This window comes from Arachis ipaensis, chromosome B07, assembly GCF_000816755.2.
Source record: "Arachis ipaensis cultivar K30076 chromosome B07, Araip1.1, whole genome shotgun sequence".
NCBI classification, from domain to species: Eukaryota; Viridiplantae; Streptophyta; class Magnoliopsida; order Fabales; family Fabaceae; genus Arachis; species Arachis ipaensis.
The window spans coordinates 3,045,532-3,065,125 of NC_029791.2; the positions used below are offsets into that span (position 1 = coordinate 3,045,532).

At 30.3% G+C, this 19,594-nt stretch overlaps 2 protein-coding genes across 2 annotated transcripts; both read right to left on the minus strand.

Annotated features, from left to right (window-relative positions):
- Positions 5,475–6,757, minus strand: LOC107606541 (DNA-directed RNA polymerase III subunit rpc4-like). The gene is made up of 3 exons (XM_016308594.2): positions 6,647–6,757; positions 6,335–6,571; positions 5,475–6,116 (listed from the first exon to the last, which is right to left on the minus strand). The coding sequence occupies exons 1-3, from the start codon at positions 6,755–6,757 to the stop codon at positions 5,904–5,906; spliced, it is 561 nt and encodes a 186-aa protein (XP_016164080.1). The 3' UTR covers positions 5,475–5,903.
- LOC107608952 lies at positions 10,882–13,119 on the minus strand. Its single transcript, XM_016310744.2, has one exon. The coding sequence runs from the start codon at positions 13,035–13,037 to the stop codon at positions 10,974–10,976; it is 2,064 nt and encodes a 687-aa protein (XP_016166230.1). The 5' UTR covers positions 13,038–13,119; the 3' UTR covers positions 10,882–10,973.

Genomic DNA, 19,594 nt, shown 5'->3' on the forward strand with positions numbered 1-19,594 from the left:
TGTCTGATAAAAAAAAAAAAAATACGAGTGTGATTAATGTAATAAAAAAATTTTAACTTCGAAAAATTTGCGCAGTCATAAGAGCAAGTCTCACAATCCAGTTACTTATAATCCAAGTAATTGTAGTATATGCAACAAATACTTCGACATTCCATCGTTGCTACAAGTTCATATGAAGGAAGAATATGGTTACTATACATTCTTGTGAATGTTAAGGTATTTGAAATAAGTCCATGAGTTATATTAAAGTTTAGAATGAAAATTAATATTTATTGTATTTTATTTATTGCTTTATTAAGAATTTTCTTTAACATATAAAAATTATTTGATATGATATATACATTAGTATTATTATTATCTTATATATGACACAATTTTCCTTTTTGAAACACCTAGCAATAGCATAACAAAAATCAGCTTTGTGTTGTATTTTTTGTTTCATTTCAACACAAACTAGTTGACCTAGCATAAAAATTTCGATACTATGTAATTTCTGTTGAAATTAAAAATTAACTAATTAGATAGATTAAAGCACATAAATAATTATATATCTATCATTTGAAAAGGTTTACCATTAAAAGTTTACCATTTTAATTAAATTTTTGTTTTTTTGAAAACTCATCGAGACAAACCTTTAACAACGTGCAAGAAGCAATGAACTAAACGTGGTAAAACTGGTAATGGTATGCTTTAATTGTTTTGACTAAGTTATTTTAAATACTTATTTAAATTTATATTGACCTATCGAGTATCAAACAATTTTAAAACTGTCATAATATTTTTTAGAGTTTAATTTTAATGTATTAATAATATAAAATATTTTACATATTCGTCATTTAATTAAATCTATTCTTTTAATCGATGATTCACGGAGTTAATATAAATAATAATTATATTTTGCTAACATAATAATATATAATTAAATGTATGTATAAAATTAATTTATAGATACAATGCATCAAAATTAAATTTTATTATCTTCTCTCACATATTTGAGTTTGATTCTTCTGAGTGAGATGATAATAAAAATTAGAGTGAATACCCCATCCGGCCCCTGACAATTATCTCGAAAGGACAACGAGGCCCTCAAGAAAAAAAAACACCCAATCCGGTCCCTGATAAATTTTTTTTGGGACAGATTAGCCCCTGTGCCAAAAAAAATAACATTTATTTTTTTTGGCACAAGGGCCTCGTTGTCCTTTCGAAGTAATTGTCAGGGGCCGGGTTGGGTTTATTTTTTTTGTCAGGGGCCGGATTGGATTTTTTTTTTGTCAGGGGCCTCGTTGTCTTTCGAGGTAATTGTCAGGGGCTAATTTGGGTTTTTCTCTAAAAATTATTGTAGCAACAAAGAGTAGTAGCTACGAGGGTGGAAGTGTTAGGACGATGCATGGCAAAATGATAAAGCCTTCGAAAATTAATCAAAGATCTTCCATGCTTTTCCTGCCAAAGCTTCAAGAATGATACATGGTGGTAAAATATATAGATTATGGAAACACTGCTAAGGAGACAATAAATTAGTATGTGTTGAATTTTGACTTCTAATAGCTACAAAATAATATGAAATTGAACACTACTCATAATAATGCACTCGCTATATAATTACTAAAGAGAAAAGAAAATAAAATAAAATAATAATAATAATATGAAAAAAAGATGTGAATGTAGTTGTTATTGTTGATGATGATTGAATTGAAATTCTACAAACGTTTATATAGTTGTTATATGCTATAATTTCAACGGATAGAAATAAAACTTTCCTATAATAACTCTTAGCCTTCCTTTTCTTTCTCTCTCCCTCACAATTCTCCACCTCGTTCACAATTTGAAATCTACGCAAATTTTGGACGATCAAAGAATCGTATTCGTATTCGGTTGCATCATTTGACAATGACTGCCTAACATGGAACAATATTGAGCAATTTCAAACAGTGTTGGAACTTGCTTCCTGACACCACTTTAGTCAACATGTCAGCGGAAATTTCATCCGTGTGTACTTTTATAAGAGAAATGTCACCTTTCTCCATATATAACATCACGCACGAAGTGATATCTAACATCAATATGCTTGGTACGAGCATGATGAACCTGATTTTTAGCCAAATGAATTGCACTTTGACTATTACAATTCAGATCTACGCAATCTTGCTTCAACTCCAAATCATCTAGAAGACCTCTTAGCCACAATGCTTCTTTCACCCCTTCTGCTACTGCCATGTACTCAGCTTCTGTAGTAGATAGTGTCACTGTAGAATTCTTTACCAAGTTGAACCTTTAACATATTTATCTCTACCTTGCTCTTAGAGGCAATAAGCATGTCATCCACATACAATAGAAGATAGATATAATCACCTCCAGGAAACTTACAAATGTATACACAACAATCATAATTACTTCTGGAAAAACCTTGTTTTAACATAAAGGAGTCAAATCGCTTATACCATTGCCGAGGAGATTGTTTCAATCCATATAGCGATTTCCTCAAGCGACATACCTGACTTTCTTTACCCTCAACCTTGAAATCCTCAGGTTCATACATGTAGATTTCTTCCTCTAAGTCACCGTGCAAGAATACAGTCTTCACGTTTAGTTGTTCCAACTCAAGATCACCATGAGCGACAAGACTTAAAAGCACCCGTATGGAAGTGTGTTTCACCACTGGAGAAAATATCTCATTGTAATCAACACCTTCTTTCTGTGCAAATCCCTTTGCTACTAACCTAGCTTTGAATCTTGTACCATCTGACTTAGTAGGATCTTCTTTTCTTTTATACACCCACTTACAACCAATTGCAGTCTTTTCCACGGGCAATGGGACCACATCCCATGTCTTGTTCTTATGAAGAGATTGCATCTCTTCCTCCATAGCGACTAACCAACTCTCTCTATCTTTGTCTTTGATAGCATGTTTGAAGGTGACCGGCTCATCATCCTCCACTGAGAGTGCATAATCTACCAAGTTTAGCTGCCCATAATGTCTCAAAGGCTTATCTGACCCGAACTTCTGAACAAATTTATAATTCCTCTTTGGCCTAGTAGATGCCAAAGAATCCTGCTGCTGCTGTTGTAATGCATGTGCATTTTCTCGCTAAATTTTCTCATGATCAAGTTCATCCTCTGCGTCATCTCGAGTAGCATTAAGATGCTCCACCTGAATATTATTAGAGTCTATTTGTTGGTATTTAGACTCTATCTCCACCACTTGAGTATTTGAAGTTTTTCCAACATCACCATCATCTGGCACCATATCTTTAGACAAAGCTACCATAGATCGTTCATCAAAGGTAACATCCGTGCTAATTACAAACTTAGAATCATTTACACTCCAAAGGTGATAGCCTTGAACCCCTCTTGGATACCCCAAAAAGATTGCCTTCTTAGCTCTATCATCAAGCTTATTATCTTTGACATGATAATAGGCTGTGCATCCAAAGACTCTGAGTTTTTCATAATCTGCATGTTCCCCTGACCATACCTTATAAGGTGTGTCTCCATCTAGAGGAGAATGTGGGGATCGATTCACTATGTAGCAAGCTGTAGCAACCGATTCTGCCCACCATTCTCTGCCTAACCCGGAATTAGAGCGCATACACCTTGCCTTCTCAAGTAGCATACGATTCAGTCGTTCGGCGACTCCATTCTGTTGTGGTGTTTCTCTAACGTTCCAGTGTCTTGTAATGCCTTCTCGGTCACAGAACTCCTTGAAAGCCCCATCCGTGTACTCTGTGCCATTATCAGATCGTAGAGTTTTCAGCTTCCTACCTGTTCGGTTTTCAACCATTGCTTTCCATCGCTTAAAAGTATCGAATACCTCATTCTTATGTTTGAGGAAGTAAATCCAAACATACCTGGAATAATCATCAACAAAAGTAACAAAATACCTGGAACCACCCTTGGAAGTAACTTTAGCCGGGCCCCAAACATCAGTATGCATGTAGTCTAACAACCCTCTGCTTTTATGCTTGCTTGTAGAAAATTTCACCCTATGTGCCTTTCCATACACACAATGCTCACAAAATTTCATTTGTGGTTTCTTCATATTCTTCAGCAAACCTTTCCTGAATCAAGAATCCACTTATCGAAGATTTCATAAGATTGTTCTGTCACAGAGTAACAATCTTCCTCATCATTTGAGACGTAGCTTGCTTCTTGCTTTTCTTTTGGGTTGTCGTTGTTTTGTTTCTTGAAAGTTATCTTCTTATTTGGACAATTTGCTTTGAAATGTCCAGTTTCACCACATTTAAAGCATGTTCTCTCTGCGTGAGGTCTAGATTTTGGCCTAGACTTTCCACGCTTATTACCTTTTCCTCTTTCATTAGTCCTTCCTCTAGCTGCGAACAATCCTTGTGCTTGATCATTATACTCTCTTCCATTTGAAGATGACATTACACTTGTAGCAACTTTACGTAGATCATCCGCTAAAAGTGATACCCTCGTCTTATCCATGGTCAGAGTGTCACCCACCAGCATCAATGTCTGCACCAGATTTTCATAGGACTTCGGTAATGAAAGTACAATGAGTGCTTGGTCTTTATCATCAACCTTCACATCTATATCCTTTAAGTTTGATATGATCCTGTCAAACTTATTGATATATTCTCGGATTGAGGTGCCTTCCTCCATCTTGCATGTATACAATTTGGATTTTAATTAGATCCTGTTAGTTAGAGTTTTCGTCATGAAGTTACTCTCTAACTAACCAAACGCCTGCTGCAGTTGCTTCTTCATTTACCAAAAAAGCAACATCCCTCTCAAGGCATAAGATTATTGCAGCCCGTGCCTCAAGATCTAATTCTTCCCAATCCTCATCTTTCATTCCTTCCGACTTTTTCTCTTTTCCCGCTAGTGCCTTGTGTAACTTTTGTGATATAAGTAGATTTTTCATCTACATCCTCCAATAGGAAAAATCATTTTTTCCATTGAACTTCTCGATTTTATATTTGCCTACTTTGACATTACTACTAGTAGAAGCCATTATATTCAAAATTGAATTTTACCACTCAAATAATGAATAATATAACGTTGGCTCTTGATACCAATTGTTGAGTCTGCAGCGGAATTTTGACTTCTAATAGCTACAAAGTAATATGAAATTGAACACTACTCACAATAATGCACTCGCTATATAATTACTAAAGAGAAAAGGAAATAAAATAAAATAATAATAATAATAATATGAAAAGAAGATGTAAATGTAGTTGTTATTGTTGATGATTATTGAATTGAAATTCTACAAACGTTTATATAGTGGTTATATGCTATAATTTCAACGGATAAAAATAAAACTTTCCTATTATAACTCTTAGCCTTCCTTTTCTTAGCCTTCCTTTTCTTTCTCTCTCCCTCACAGTATGATATGTATAAAATGAAGCATACCGTATGTTCATGTTCTCATATGTTGTAAAGAATAGCGTATTATATATTTCCATATATATTCCTTGTTTATTTTTTAACTTCCTAACATTACCAATTTACAAAATTTAGTTAATAATAAATATGAATACAATATAGCAAAAACTTGTCTAATGCAACAATACTGGAATGGATTTTCTTTTATTTTCTCATCACCATTTCATTTGTAAAATTTATCTTCTACAATTGAGTTTTTCTTTTACACCAACTGTAAACAATCCTCTGTCACTTAAATTAATCACAGTTTAATCAACTTCTTAAATACCAACTTCATCATCCTCTTGTATACAAGCATTTTGCAAAACAATTAACAATTAACAAAGCCATAGTCTGTTCAACTAATAAATGCTTCACCACTCGCTTAAACAATTAACAAAACTATAAATAGACAACATCTACATTCTGTATCGAGTCAAAAACAGAAAAGAAAAGAAAAGATAGAAAGAAAGCTAAACACCAATTCAGTTTACCAATAGGAGGCTTCACCCAAAGAGTCACACTAATCTGCGCAAATACAAAGAGGGAGACGTCAGAGATTGAAGATCACTTTCGGATAGTCGAATGAATGTGAGATTTTCTACCATGTCATCTATATCTGGAGTCACAATGACACGCCTTCTGATCTCCCCAATTGCGCAACAATGTTTTTGAGCAGTATTCATAACAGCAACATCTTGAACAAATGTACAATTTGAACCGGGGGAAACCTGCAACCATTTTGGAATCAATTCAGTAACATTGTGTCACTGAGCATCTATATCACATGACTTTGGAATTCGACCATGCTTCGACTTTGTTTTCTTTACAAATTAGTTTTTCCGACGCCTTATCAAAGTACATTCAATACTTGAAAATTAAGAAAAAGAATTGAAAAACTAACACCAAGATTATATCGTGTAATTTATATAGGGAATGCAATACTTACATCATAAAGAGTATCGCCAAGGTTCAGCTTGATAGCACCACTCTTGTATACAAGCATTTTGCCCATGAAGCCAGGTGGTAGTTCATTCAACTTACAAGGATTCACTTTTTTCACGGATCCTTGAGGTTTAGAAGAGCTCTCACTGTCAACTTGGCCTCCAGAAGAAGCTGATCCTTTAATCGCTGGCAAAGCTGCTGGTAAATGGATCAAGAACATACTTGTCTCCGGGTTTTCCTCCTACCAACAATTTGCTCATCAGAAAACTACTATAATCATTAATAAATTCAATTTTATAGGTTTCAGTTCACTAACCAAAAGGCCAAGTTCCTTTGCTGGATTTGTTGAATCTTCATCGAAGGTTCTGGATTCTGCAGCCTCCCCAAATTCCTCTTCATCAAGGAGTTCTATCAAAACAATATGCATAGGTAAAGCATCTTGATAGGCATAATTAAAAATTAAAATGCCAAGAACAAATATTTATTGTTTTCTTCAGCCAAACAGACTTGGTGTTATCTGCATTTTGTTATATATATTATTATTATCCTTCAAGACAAATTTTAGCAAGTTGTTTTATTGAATCCCTACTACTATTCTCCTTGGCAATATGATTTGCTGAACCACATTTGAAGCAACCACAACCCAAAGTCATAAATTATGGCATTGAGATTACAAAGGAGAAGATAAAGTTGCAGAACACTGCCGTAATGCTACCACAAACTGAACTATATAAAACGTATTCCTACATGTCGTGACATATTTATCATTTACGATTTACCTTTGCCCTTCTAGTTCCTCCTATACTGCGACCACAATTTTTTTACACTTTGACTCAAAATCCACATGTATTCTTTAATCAAAAATCAAGCATTATCCATCTATTATGGGGGCAAATAAAAGTAAAAGGATTAGGGAAAATAGTTTTCTAATCATCCCAAACTGTGCTTTTTTAGTATATATAGTTGATAATGAAAGTTTAAATGCATAATTGGAAAAAAAAAAAAGAACCCTACAACTCGATAATACATCGAAGAGGCCAATTAAAATTAAACTAAGGATGACTCGTTAAGAAAAGAAAACAGGTAAACAAATTTTTCTTTTTTGAAGAAATAAGATGCAAGATCCTTTTATATAACAACCTCCAGATCTGAAATTTTGAATGTACCAAATCAAAATGCAATTTTATTTGATAGTCTATATATTTGTCCTCCAAATTCACATACGCAAGGATGGTCATAATTTACATATATAATTAAATAAGAATGGTCATAACTCATAGCCATACATGGCATGGAAGAATGGTCATAATTTACATATATAGTTAAATAAGATTCATCTCTAGAATTTAAATAAAAGTTATTTGGTTTTCAATTTTCATGTTTACAAAAATGGTTGATTAGTATTCAATTTTCATACCTTTAATCCACGCGATGTACCAAATATTTGAATTGTGATGAGATAATTTGACCAACAGATGAATCTTGGCTTGCTTTCATATCGTCACAGCTGAAACATTTCTGTTTTGGAAGTGAAATCAAGTCTAAGAAATTGAGGTAAAATTGAAAATTATGACCTTTGAGAATAACTCAGAATTTTGATAACCCTATCTTATATTGCACTAAATTGTTATTAATGGATAAAATTAGTAAGCTAATCTTTTCTTTCAAAGGAACCATGGAGACAACCCAATGAAAAAAATTGCCTTCAACCTGTTTTTTCTAAAATCAAACACATATTTTACTCCAATGCGAAGTTAAGATTGCCTTCTTTAAACTTATAGCATTATTGGCTGATTGAATTTCTATATAGCAATGCAACTAAAAATGATCACCTATTTTCTAGATATGTATAAAGAGAGCAATAAAAGGGGTATAATTTGCATCCAGGCCATGGCAAAGAAGAATACGATGGCAAATATTCAAAGGGTAGAAGGAATTTTTGATTAAAGAAAGTGGTATAATTATATCATATTATAAGTGCTATAAGTTTAATAGAAAGTTGTAATGTTTGTTGATAGTATTTTCCAAAGTCTCCGTCCATCTACAAAAAGATTTTATTTTCTTAGCATAATAACATCTTTAGCTATTGATTTTTACCTGATGAAGGTCATCTATTAGGTTCATAGAAAAGTTTTTCTGTGATTTTGGGTCATCTTTAGCTACTTCAACTCCAATATAACATCTTTCTTTATAATCTCCTACTTAACCCACCAAGAACATAACAACAAAACATATCAAGAACTGAAACAACAACAATAATACTAACAAAACATAGTCCAAGAAGGGCAAAACACCAAGAAAGACTGATGCTTACATGTTGATCGCATGCACACAATAATGCACACAAAAAATGCTTTCAAGCTTATTGTCAATTAAATGGAAACTACCAGTGTCGGTTTTTGAAAATTTGTAAGGGAAAGTACTTATTTACCAATCACAGTGTTAAACAAATAAGAATAAAAAATTGTTCAAGTGAAATTAGTAGTGTCCAGTAAGGATTTTCAACTGAAAATCACTACATATAAGACAAATCATTCATCCAAAAACATGCAGCTATTATATGTTTAGTACGCAGCTAGAATCTCCAACACTTAATAATATTTTTTTAATTAATTACATATTTAAGTGTCGATTCAATCCCACAGTTCAAATTCGCAGGGTAGCGATTATTATAATTCAATTACACTTTCATTTTTCCATAAATCTAAAGAGGTATACCTGTGAGAATATATCTTGCAAACTCCTATATATTGAATTGAAGCCCATGATCAACAGGTAATATCTGCAATGTTCATGTGATAAAAGGGGGTTAAACACAATGAAAAGGAGGATCGTTTTAATATCAAATACACAATTATGTGAACATGCAATTACAAATAGAGATACACAAACAAATAAGCGATCAGAATCCCAAACAGTTGCAAGATTACAATTCACAAATTATTCAAATTATCCATTTGCAAAATTCACTCCTAAACTCTAGAAGAATCTCTGTCACCCAAGAAAGACCATGCAGACAGAAATCGCAGAACGACAAGAATCCCCCCTAAATTGAAAAGTTCTTTTATCTTTTAATTGAAAATGTTAAAAGTACTTTCTTTCCATCGATAAGTAGGACACATCCGGAACCTATTGATCACAATTATAAGAAAGCTGAGTTAACATTCTAGAAATCATAGCTTAAATCAAAATGTGACTTTCCAATATTCGAGAGCAAGCCAAAGCAGATTTTCGAGCACTAGACAACGTTGAAAATGACACATTATGTAAACAATATGGTTAGCAGATTTTCTTGTTTCATTCGATGGCTCATTAAGAGAAAGATTAAAGGCTTCTTGAAAGAAATAAAATTTAACAGAAATTTCTATGTGGATTTAACTTGCGATGATATTATAAAATTCATGGATAGAAGAACTGGACTGTCAAATTCATGTAATATCTGAGTGAAATGAGGATCACTTAATGGACTCTAAATATGTATAACTTGAAAAATTAACAGATTGTCATATGTAATATAATATATAAAGCATAGTATGACAAACTTATTAATGAAAACAGAATAAGAAGCTTGAAATTAACAAATTTCCTTCTTTTTGTTTTTTCATTTTTAGTTTAATAAGTTAAAATATAGCAGTATATTCTGACATGCTATGATCTTGTAACATGCAGCATATTGTAGTCATGTTTTGCAACATATTGGCGCTACTTGCTTTGTTTATGTTCGATAAAAACTCTGAATTTGTCAAATTTGTCAGAAAGTGGAAGTCTTAAATATTAATACATGATATGTTGTGATAGAAAAATTAATATACACCTCATAGGCTTATATAAAACCATTTTGACCTTTGTCAAAAACCTTAAAATCAAACATTTTCACAAGAGCAAATAAGTTCTGAAACAAAAAGTCATCAACTATTATATCTAATTCAAACAGGAGTAATCCCATTTCCAACTTCTAATTATTCAAACAAGTGATTTCTTTTTGTCAAAGCAAATGCTGCCAAAATAAATCTGCATACTTCATCAGATTAAGCTATGTGTCATGAAATGGACAAAACCCAAGTCAGCCTCCAGCTAAGATCTTTCAAATCCAAGATAAGTATTGAAACATACATAAACAAGATAATTAACTATTGAAAGAGATAGATAATCTTGTAAAATCATACTAACATTTCTCTTAAAATTGAAGGGTTTTCCTTCTCAAGAATCAAAACATACAGTTTTTTGTGAGATAAAAATACCTACTGTTGGAGTGTTAAGCATGGAGAAAAGTCTGAAGCTTACGAGTTGGTAATGGCCATCATAAAGCGTCTTAAGGTTTAGCATATAATAAAGAGATGATTCATCACATCAGTTGCAACAGCTGTTGGAGTATCAACCTGATCATGCTTGGTGGTGTTTATATAATCAAGGCACCCTGTTCTTCTGTGAAGTCATCTACTAAACAAGCTGTGGAGAAGAAAAACTAAAATGCCAAGAACAAATATTTATTGTTTTCTTCAGCAGCTTAGAAAAACAGAAGAGTGTAGAGGTAATCAAAATAGTGATTGATAGGCATAATTAATCCAAATATTTATTACTGAATAACTGCTTATTTACACAGATTAAGAAAACTCGAAGGTAATAAAAAAAAATAAAAATGGTTAATCTAGCACGACTAATTTCTGATATTTGGGGCCGGAAATTGCAGCTTCCATTGAACTTTCGGGGGAGATTTCACCGTCATTGTTCATGAACAACTTCATCAGATTCTTAGAGAATCCACTCACGAGGGCCACTCCTTGCTGGGTGGCCGCCACTGGAGTGGCCCTCGAGTCCCTCAGATTCCAGAACACAATCTGAGGAACAGCAGAGCCATAACCTTTCTCACTATACTTCCTTGTAATTGCTTGGTAATCGGTCTCCCAAGGCGTCGCGGATGCTTGATCGAACTCCATGTCACTGAACACAAACACCCTCTTAATCATCTGATCTTCTTTCAAATTTCCATCCACAGCCACCTCCAAAATTCGATCAAATACTCTTTGGAAATCCGTGTTCATCCCCCACTTCATCTCCCTAATAAAGCTGGTCTTGGAATAAAGACTATCGCCTTCAATCAAATGAAGCTCAGGATCTGCACTGAATGTGATAACCTTCCCCTTCCATGGTTCCTCGTTCAATTCAGACACCAACAACCCCAATGCAACACAAACATCCATGGGAGTCCCATGCATGCTTCCAGAAACATCACACACAGCCAAACAGTTCTTCAGTTTACCCTTCTTAAGCATGTCACTCACCATTCTGCTCCACTGAAGCTCTGCCACCTCATCACCAGCTTCATATTCATCTGCATATTCATCTTCATCTTCATCTGAATTTTCATATCGATATGGACATCGATATTGCAAAGACTGTATGATCTCATGAGGAAGCAATGCGCCGGCGGCAATGGTAGTCTTCCCTGACTTCACGTCCACAAGGTACTGCAAGAACCTCTCTTTATCATGCTTCAAGAACTTCTCCTTATAGAGCTTCATAGCCACAGAGGCCACTCTGTTGTATGGGATCGAATCCCAGCGTTTCTCACTCATGTAAACCTCTGGAAGTTCTAGAATCTTCCGAAGAGGGACAAGAACCTCCTTTCGTAACCGATCACGGATCCTGTAAGCATAATGCGCCTCCTCGATTCCTTCATACTCGGTGCGAGGGAACATCCTCCTCGCAATGGATTCACATAGAAGCGTGGATCGGTCAAAGGAAGAGTCAAGAGAGGGACACCACTTCGCAGCCAGACTGATAGCCGTTGATTTGCCGGAATTTAACAACTCCAGATCGTTCTTCAAACAGTTGGCAAAATGATCGGAGATGCTATCGTGGAGGAGCTGAAAATTTGCATCGTCGTTGTAAAGGTTAAGGAGCTTCTTTGCCATGGAAACCTTCTTTTGTTCCCTGAGAGAACGTGCAGTTTCTTTCTCCTTCTTCATCATCTCGTTCGGAGAATTCTCAAAGGGCTTCAATCCTACTAAGAAATCACCAAACGTCTTCTTCTTCATGCTCTCCTCCTTGTTTCTGGCATTCCTCAAATTCCTTCCGGTTCCCCTTCCCCTCCTCAGCTGGAACGCTCCCCTTCCTCTTCCCCGTCCCCACCTTGTTTCCCTCATCTTCATCAACCTGTTCCTCTTTCTGGAGCCTTTTACGCTGAGCCACTGCGCCTTCTGATCCTTTCGCACATCGGAACCTTCTAGAATCCTGTAGAGAACTTCCGGAAGGTCCTTGAAGTAACCGAATTCGGCGAAGGAAGGGACGTTGGCTGCGAGTGTCTTGGGGTGGTTAGAGAAGAGCCACATGGCAGCAGTGTAGAAGCCTTCGCGATCGGACTTGCCGGTTCCGCGGACGCCTCGGAGGTTACAGACGAGTTTGAGTGTGGTGAGGGGGTTGTGGGCCCATGCCACGTCGAGCCTCTCTCGGAGGGAGTCGGAGGGAGTGTCGGGAACGACGTGGAAGAAGAAGTCAAGGCATGGGTTGCCGGTTGACAAAAATGTAGCGGACTGGTTCTCTGTCAAGCCCATTGGGGGTTTGGGATTGTTAAATTTCGAGACCATTAGGTCAATGAATGGTTCTGAGACTGCGGTGGTGGTGGTGGTGGTGGTGGCGGCGGCGGCCACGGCGACGGGGGTTGGTTGTGGTTTTGAGAGTTCAGGTGGGCCCAGGAGAGTGGCCATGCTGATAAGCAAGAAATGCGAAGATGGATTTGATAGAAGAGAAAAGAGAAAAATGGATATTGGTGTGGGAATTGGGAAATGAGAATGAAAGGAAGGGAAGTATATATAGTTGTGTTTCAGCTTGGGGAGCAAGAAATTTTAAGAACAAATGTGACGATACTGCCCCTACCAACTTAATTTTGCAGTTATTACGGAGAATCATATTCAACCGTTGCCTTGGGTTACTTGTTTAGTGTTTACTCATTCCTATATAATCTTACCCCTTTTTTTTTTTAAATTTGTTGTTTTAATTAAATTAATTTAGCCCAAGCTTTATTTGTGTATTTAATTAAAATTTATCTTACAGTTGGCATTTTTATACTAAACAAAATAAGATAAAAAGACACATTTGTATGCTTAAGGATAAAAAGTTATTTGTTGTAAAAAATGAATTCAATTTATATCAGTGGTAAAGGTAAACTTTAATAAATATATATATAACAAATGTATTAAAAATTTAAATTTTTATTTTTTAAATTTTTTTAATTTATAATATTAACATGGGTTCTTAATCCTAATCCTGTAAAATTAACAGTAACACTGTCTCACGGCATAATCCAAAATGCAATGTTGGGCAAAGCAACACAAGTGATGACATGAATACAAATTTATATTTCTTTGATAAAATGTTATTTTTTGTTGTAAAAAATGAATTTAATTTAATTATATCTGTGGTAAAAGTATTTTGTCCAACAATAATAGACAAATTACATAAAATAATAAGTTTAATCCAACATTTTGTCCAAAGAACATCTGGTGATAATTGCCAGTTCAATAAAACGACAATATGTTAAACCATTTAATTGAAGACTGCGTTTTTTTTTTTTTTATAATTTGTTGCTTCAAAGAAAGCAAGTATTTAGATTGAAATGTTCAAACGTTTTAACAAAAATAAAAATTAGTCACTCGATAAATAAATAATAATATTAATCTATATACTGGACTCGACTCTTGACTTTTTATATTGGGCAAGCTAATTAAGTGACTAAGCAATTTCGAATTTTATATGATCCCTTGTACATAGCGATTAATATTATGTTTGTTACTATCAAGGCGAAAGCTAGTGCACTCTAGGTAAAGTAGGGAGTGCAGCACTCTTTAAAAGTTAACTTGCTATCAAAAGTAATTAGATAAATTAATTTTTTTTTTTTGTCATGGGCTGAACAAACAAACCGACAATACCTGAGACTTACAAAAAAAAATCTAAAACTTATCAAAAATGATTAACCTGATTAACAGGTTACCTTTTTAAATCCAGACCATTCAAATAAAATATAATAAATAAAGAATTCAGATTTACGAATTCACAAGGTGTGCAGTACTCCATACTTAGCAAGGAGCGTCTAAGGATGAGCCTACTATCAATCATAGATTCATGGGTTCAATACTACTTATTAAGCTATATAAAGGATTGATATTACAGATAAATTGCATGAGTTATCGATGGCTAATAACTCCGAGGCCTATATATTTCCTTTGTTCTTGTTTTATTCCCTCTTATCTTCACATCCTGAATTGTCTAAGGGTGAGTAGTTGCTATCCTTTTTTATTTATTTCACCAAATAGCTACTCTATATATACTTACCATCTTAAAGGGTGAGTAGTTGAAGACAGAAAAAGGAAGTTTGTTACAAGTATAATTATCTGTGTCATGCACGTGATAAGATTGAAATTATAATTTTAAATTATTTTTTAAAAATTATTTTGAATTATAATAATTTGATTAATAAAAAAATAACATGTTATGTATTGTTTGTTTTTTTTTTTAATTTAGTGTTAATTGGATTAACTTTAAAATAGTTATTAATCGGTTTTAATAATCTACTTTCTTCAATAAATCAGACATATATACGGAATGTGATAATAAATAATATAGTAATAGTTAAATCCACCAATAAGTATATTGGCTATTATCACACTATAAAACAAATTAAATATAAAGGTTATTAGCACTTATAAATCTATAAAATCGCACTGTCTTTGATTCGCGCAAGGATTTACTTATCAAATAAACTTAAAAATGGACCTAGCATCACTTGAAAGAATCATGAAAAATAATAAACTTACCTTATTATCCATGAGAACCATTTCTATGTAAGTCGTCATATGTGAATTATATTTTGTTAAACTCTATGTTACCGGTTATTAAAAACATCTAAATCACATATATTAATTATTTTTTTGTTATAATTATTTTATTTTATATATATGATTATTTTTTATTCTACAATCGTGCAATAATTTTTTATTTTTTATATTCATATATATTCCTCAATTCCAGCCCCATTTATACGTATATTAACGATTTTTTTTATAATAGTGATGTTTTAATTTTTAGTTATCCTTTTTTCACGTATCTTTCTTTTTATTTTAAAATAGTGATGTCTTAATATTTTTTTTATTTTTTTAAATACATTTTTCTTAATAATTACATTACTAATCTGAAATATAAAATAAAAAAAATAATACATATATCCAAGAAAAAAAACTTAAAAATCAGAAAAAAAAAATTTATATTAAAAAATGTAAAAATAATATATTAAAAAAGAATAGTCGTAATATATAAATTGAGTCAACAATTTAAATTTCTCTAAAACTAATTTAATCAAATACCAATATCAGAAATAAATTACTTAAATAATATTTAATCTATTCTAGTCCTTGTATACGTATAGATTAGAGTCATTATCGTAACGACAACCAACTGAAACAACATCGTAAGTTCAATTCAAATATTTAGAATTCGTGTAAATTCAGACCATTCATTTGTTCTTTAAAAACCTTCTGTATCCCTGATAAAGTTGAATTGCAATTCCTTTTATGGAAAAAGAGTTACGAATGTGGCTTTGATGTGTTGGAGACCAAAATTCGGAAGTCACTATTTATATTTGAGTGTGACACCCATTAAACCCAAAAGGCCAAATAAAATAGTATCTCTCATTTTATTCTCATTTAATTCTAAATCAAAAGTAATAATGACTTATTTAATTTAGCATTTATGATAATAAATGAGATGACCATTATATAAGTGATTTAATGTAAAATAGCTTAATTTGTGATTATAATTAATATATATATTGTCCATAAATAGATTAGAAAATAATAATTTCGTAACAAAATAATCATTCAATTTGAATTACAATTAATTGATTGATAGAAATTATAATAAATTGTATGATATTTAAATAATTAATCAAATTAATTAGTTGATATAATTAATTTATTATAATAAATTAAATTTAATGAGTTAAAAGAAATAAATGTGAAAGGAAGAGATAAAAAAAAGTAAAATTATCAAAATGTATAGCCATTAAAAAAAATAAAAAAGTCCCTTTTAGTTTTTTTTATTTATTAATTATTAATTTATTATAATAAATTAAATTTAATGAGTTAAAAGAAATAAATGTGAAAGGAAGAGATAAAAAAAAGTAAAATTATCAAAATGTATAGCCATTAAAAAAAATAAAAAAGTCCCTTTTAGTTTTTTTTATTTATTAATTATTAATTTATTATAATAAATTAAATTTAATGAGTTAAAAGAAATAAATGTGAAAGGAAGAGATAAAAAAAAGTAAAATTATCAAAATGTATAGCCATTAAAAAAAATAAAAAAGTCCCTTTTAGTTTTTTTTATTTATTAATTATTAATTTATTATAATAAATTAAATTTAATGAGTTAAAAGAAATAAATGTGAAAGGAAGAGATAAAAAAAAGTAAAATTATCAAAATGTATAGCCATTAAAAAAAATAAAAAAGTCCCTTTTAGTTTTTTTTATTTATTAATTATTAATTTATTATAATAAATTAAATTTAATGAGTTAAAAGAAATAAATGTGAAAGGAAGAGATAAAAAAAAGTAAAATTATCAAAATGTATAGCCATTAAAAAAAATAAAAAAGTCCCTTTTAGTTTTTTTTATTTATTAATTATTAATTTATTATAATAAATTAAATTTAATGAGTTAAAAGAAATAAATGTGAAAGGAAGAGATAAAAAAAAGTAAAATTATCAAAATGTATAGCCATTAAAAAAAATAAAAAAGTCCCTTTTAGTTTTTTTTATTTATTAATTATTAATTTATTATAATAAATTAAATTTAATGAGTTAAAAGAAATAAATGTGAAAGGAAGAGATAAAAAAAAGTAAAATTATCAAAATGTATAGCCATTAAAAAAAATAAAAAAGTCCCTTTTAGTTTTTTTTATTTATTAATTATTAATTTATTATAATAAATTAAATTTAATGAGTTAAAAGAAATAAATGTGAAAGGAAGAGATAAAAAAAAGTAAAATTATCAAAATGTATAGCCATTAAAAAAAATAAAAAAGTCCCTTTTAGTTTTTTTTATTTATTAATTATTAATTTATTATAATTAATTTCATAACATTTATTATATGTTATTCATATTATAAATTAATACAATCAATTAATTGATATCAATTATCGTTAATTAATTATAATTGATATAACTCATTTTGCTATACTATCTAAATAAATAATTAAAAATACACGTCTCAATTTTTTGTTAAAGTAGAATAAAATAAAATAGATATATTGAGTACATATAAATCTAAAAATTATAAAATTTTATTAACAACTCAAATAAATTAGTACCATAAAACTAAATTTAATGTCTATTTTAAAAATAATTACTGACCTTTTATTCTTTTAATTATTAATAATTTAAATAAAGTAATACCCTATAACTTATTTTGTTATCTATTTTAAGTAATTATTAACATTCTATTTTTCTAATTATTTGCTTGTCTTATTTATCATTTATGCTTTCAATCAATTATATTAATAAACAAATAAACTAAATTAACTCCGGTTATACTTAGACTATTCAAAAATTTAACATAATCTTTTTAATTTAGGATTAACTACTAACGATAGAAAATAAAAACATTTAGAGTAATTCAATGTTATGAACATTAATTATTATTGTGAAATAACCTAAAATCATAATGCAATTTATTTTTAAAGAAATAATCAAGTATTATTGTTAATTATGAAATAACCTAAAATCATAATGCATTTTATTTTTAAAGAAACAATCATTCATTAATATCTATAAATAGAAACTATCATCAAAATGCTTTGATTAAAAATATGAGGAGTTAATTACTATTCATTATTAATAATATATCAATTATATCAAAATGTAAAAATATAATTATCCGCATTTACACCATTAGAAAAATTACCATCATGAGTAAAATTTTGTCCCAAAAAAAAAACCGCATGCATATTGAATTTAAAAAATAAATATCATTAAGTAATTATGATTTTTTTTAATAAAAAATAAAAAATTAAATATCATAAACTATATTCTTTCAAAAATAACCTTTTTAAGTTGTTATGTTTGACAATATCAAAAATTAATAAAAATATAATTATCCGCATTTACACCATTAGAAGAATTACCATTATGAGTAAAATTTTGTTAAAAAAAAGAGTAAAATTGCATACATCGTGGATTTAAAAAATAAATATCGTTAAGTAATTATGCTTTTTTTTAATAAATAGTAAAAAATTAAATATCATAAACTATATTCTTTTAAAAGTAACCATTTTAAGTTGTTATGATTGGCATGATTTATTTGTATATCATTTAAATTGACATTATTTTAAATTATAATAATCATTTATCCTTAATAATTATTGTTAAAATTTAATAATTTTTCATACCTTACAATATATATATATATATATCCTGAAACAGTTATGAAATAAATTTATTCTTTTTGCCTATTTTTCCATTAAAATTTTTTTTGTTTTGTCTTTTTTAATTGTTATTAGATTTGTTAAATAATAAAGAATTCTTTAAAAATAGAAATAACGATGGCACCTTGAATAATTAATTCAATAGAATTAAATGTAAACGAATAAGATGATTCAATCAATTATATAAATAATAGCATATTTATAAATATTAATAAAAAAATAGTCTCATCACTAATAAAAATGATTAATACAATAATTATATGAAAAAACAACTAATCACATTATTGCATAATTTTCAAGATCCTATATAGTTGAATCTAATGGCCAAATAAAAAAATATCTATATGATAATGTCCTAATATTTTAGCATACTATAAATCATATTATAATTTTAAGTCAACTCTTTAAACACATTATAACATAAACCATCTAAAAAGGTACAATAAATTAACGAATATCACATAGGTCACAACATACTTATTATTATTATTACTATTATTATTAAAATAATTAAAAATATTTTTAATTGACAATTGATAAGTAGTTTAATAATGTATTAAATATTGATTTGATATAATTATAATAAAGATATGTTCCTAAATTAGTATAATTATGTATTATTCATTAAATATTAATTATAATAAAAATATTTTTTATAAAATAATTTAGAATAGAGAATAGGAAAGTTCATTTTGGAGGAAAAACGGAGTCACGAGAGATCGACATTTCACCTTCATTAGTTGGGGGAAAACCCAGTTTTAGTATATTAAGTAGATAGATAGATATTTTC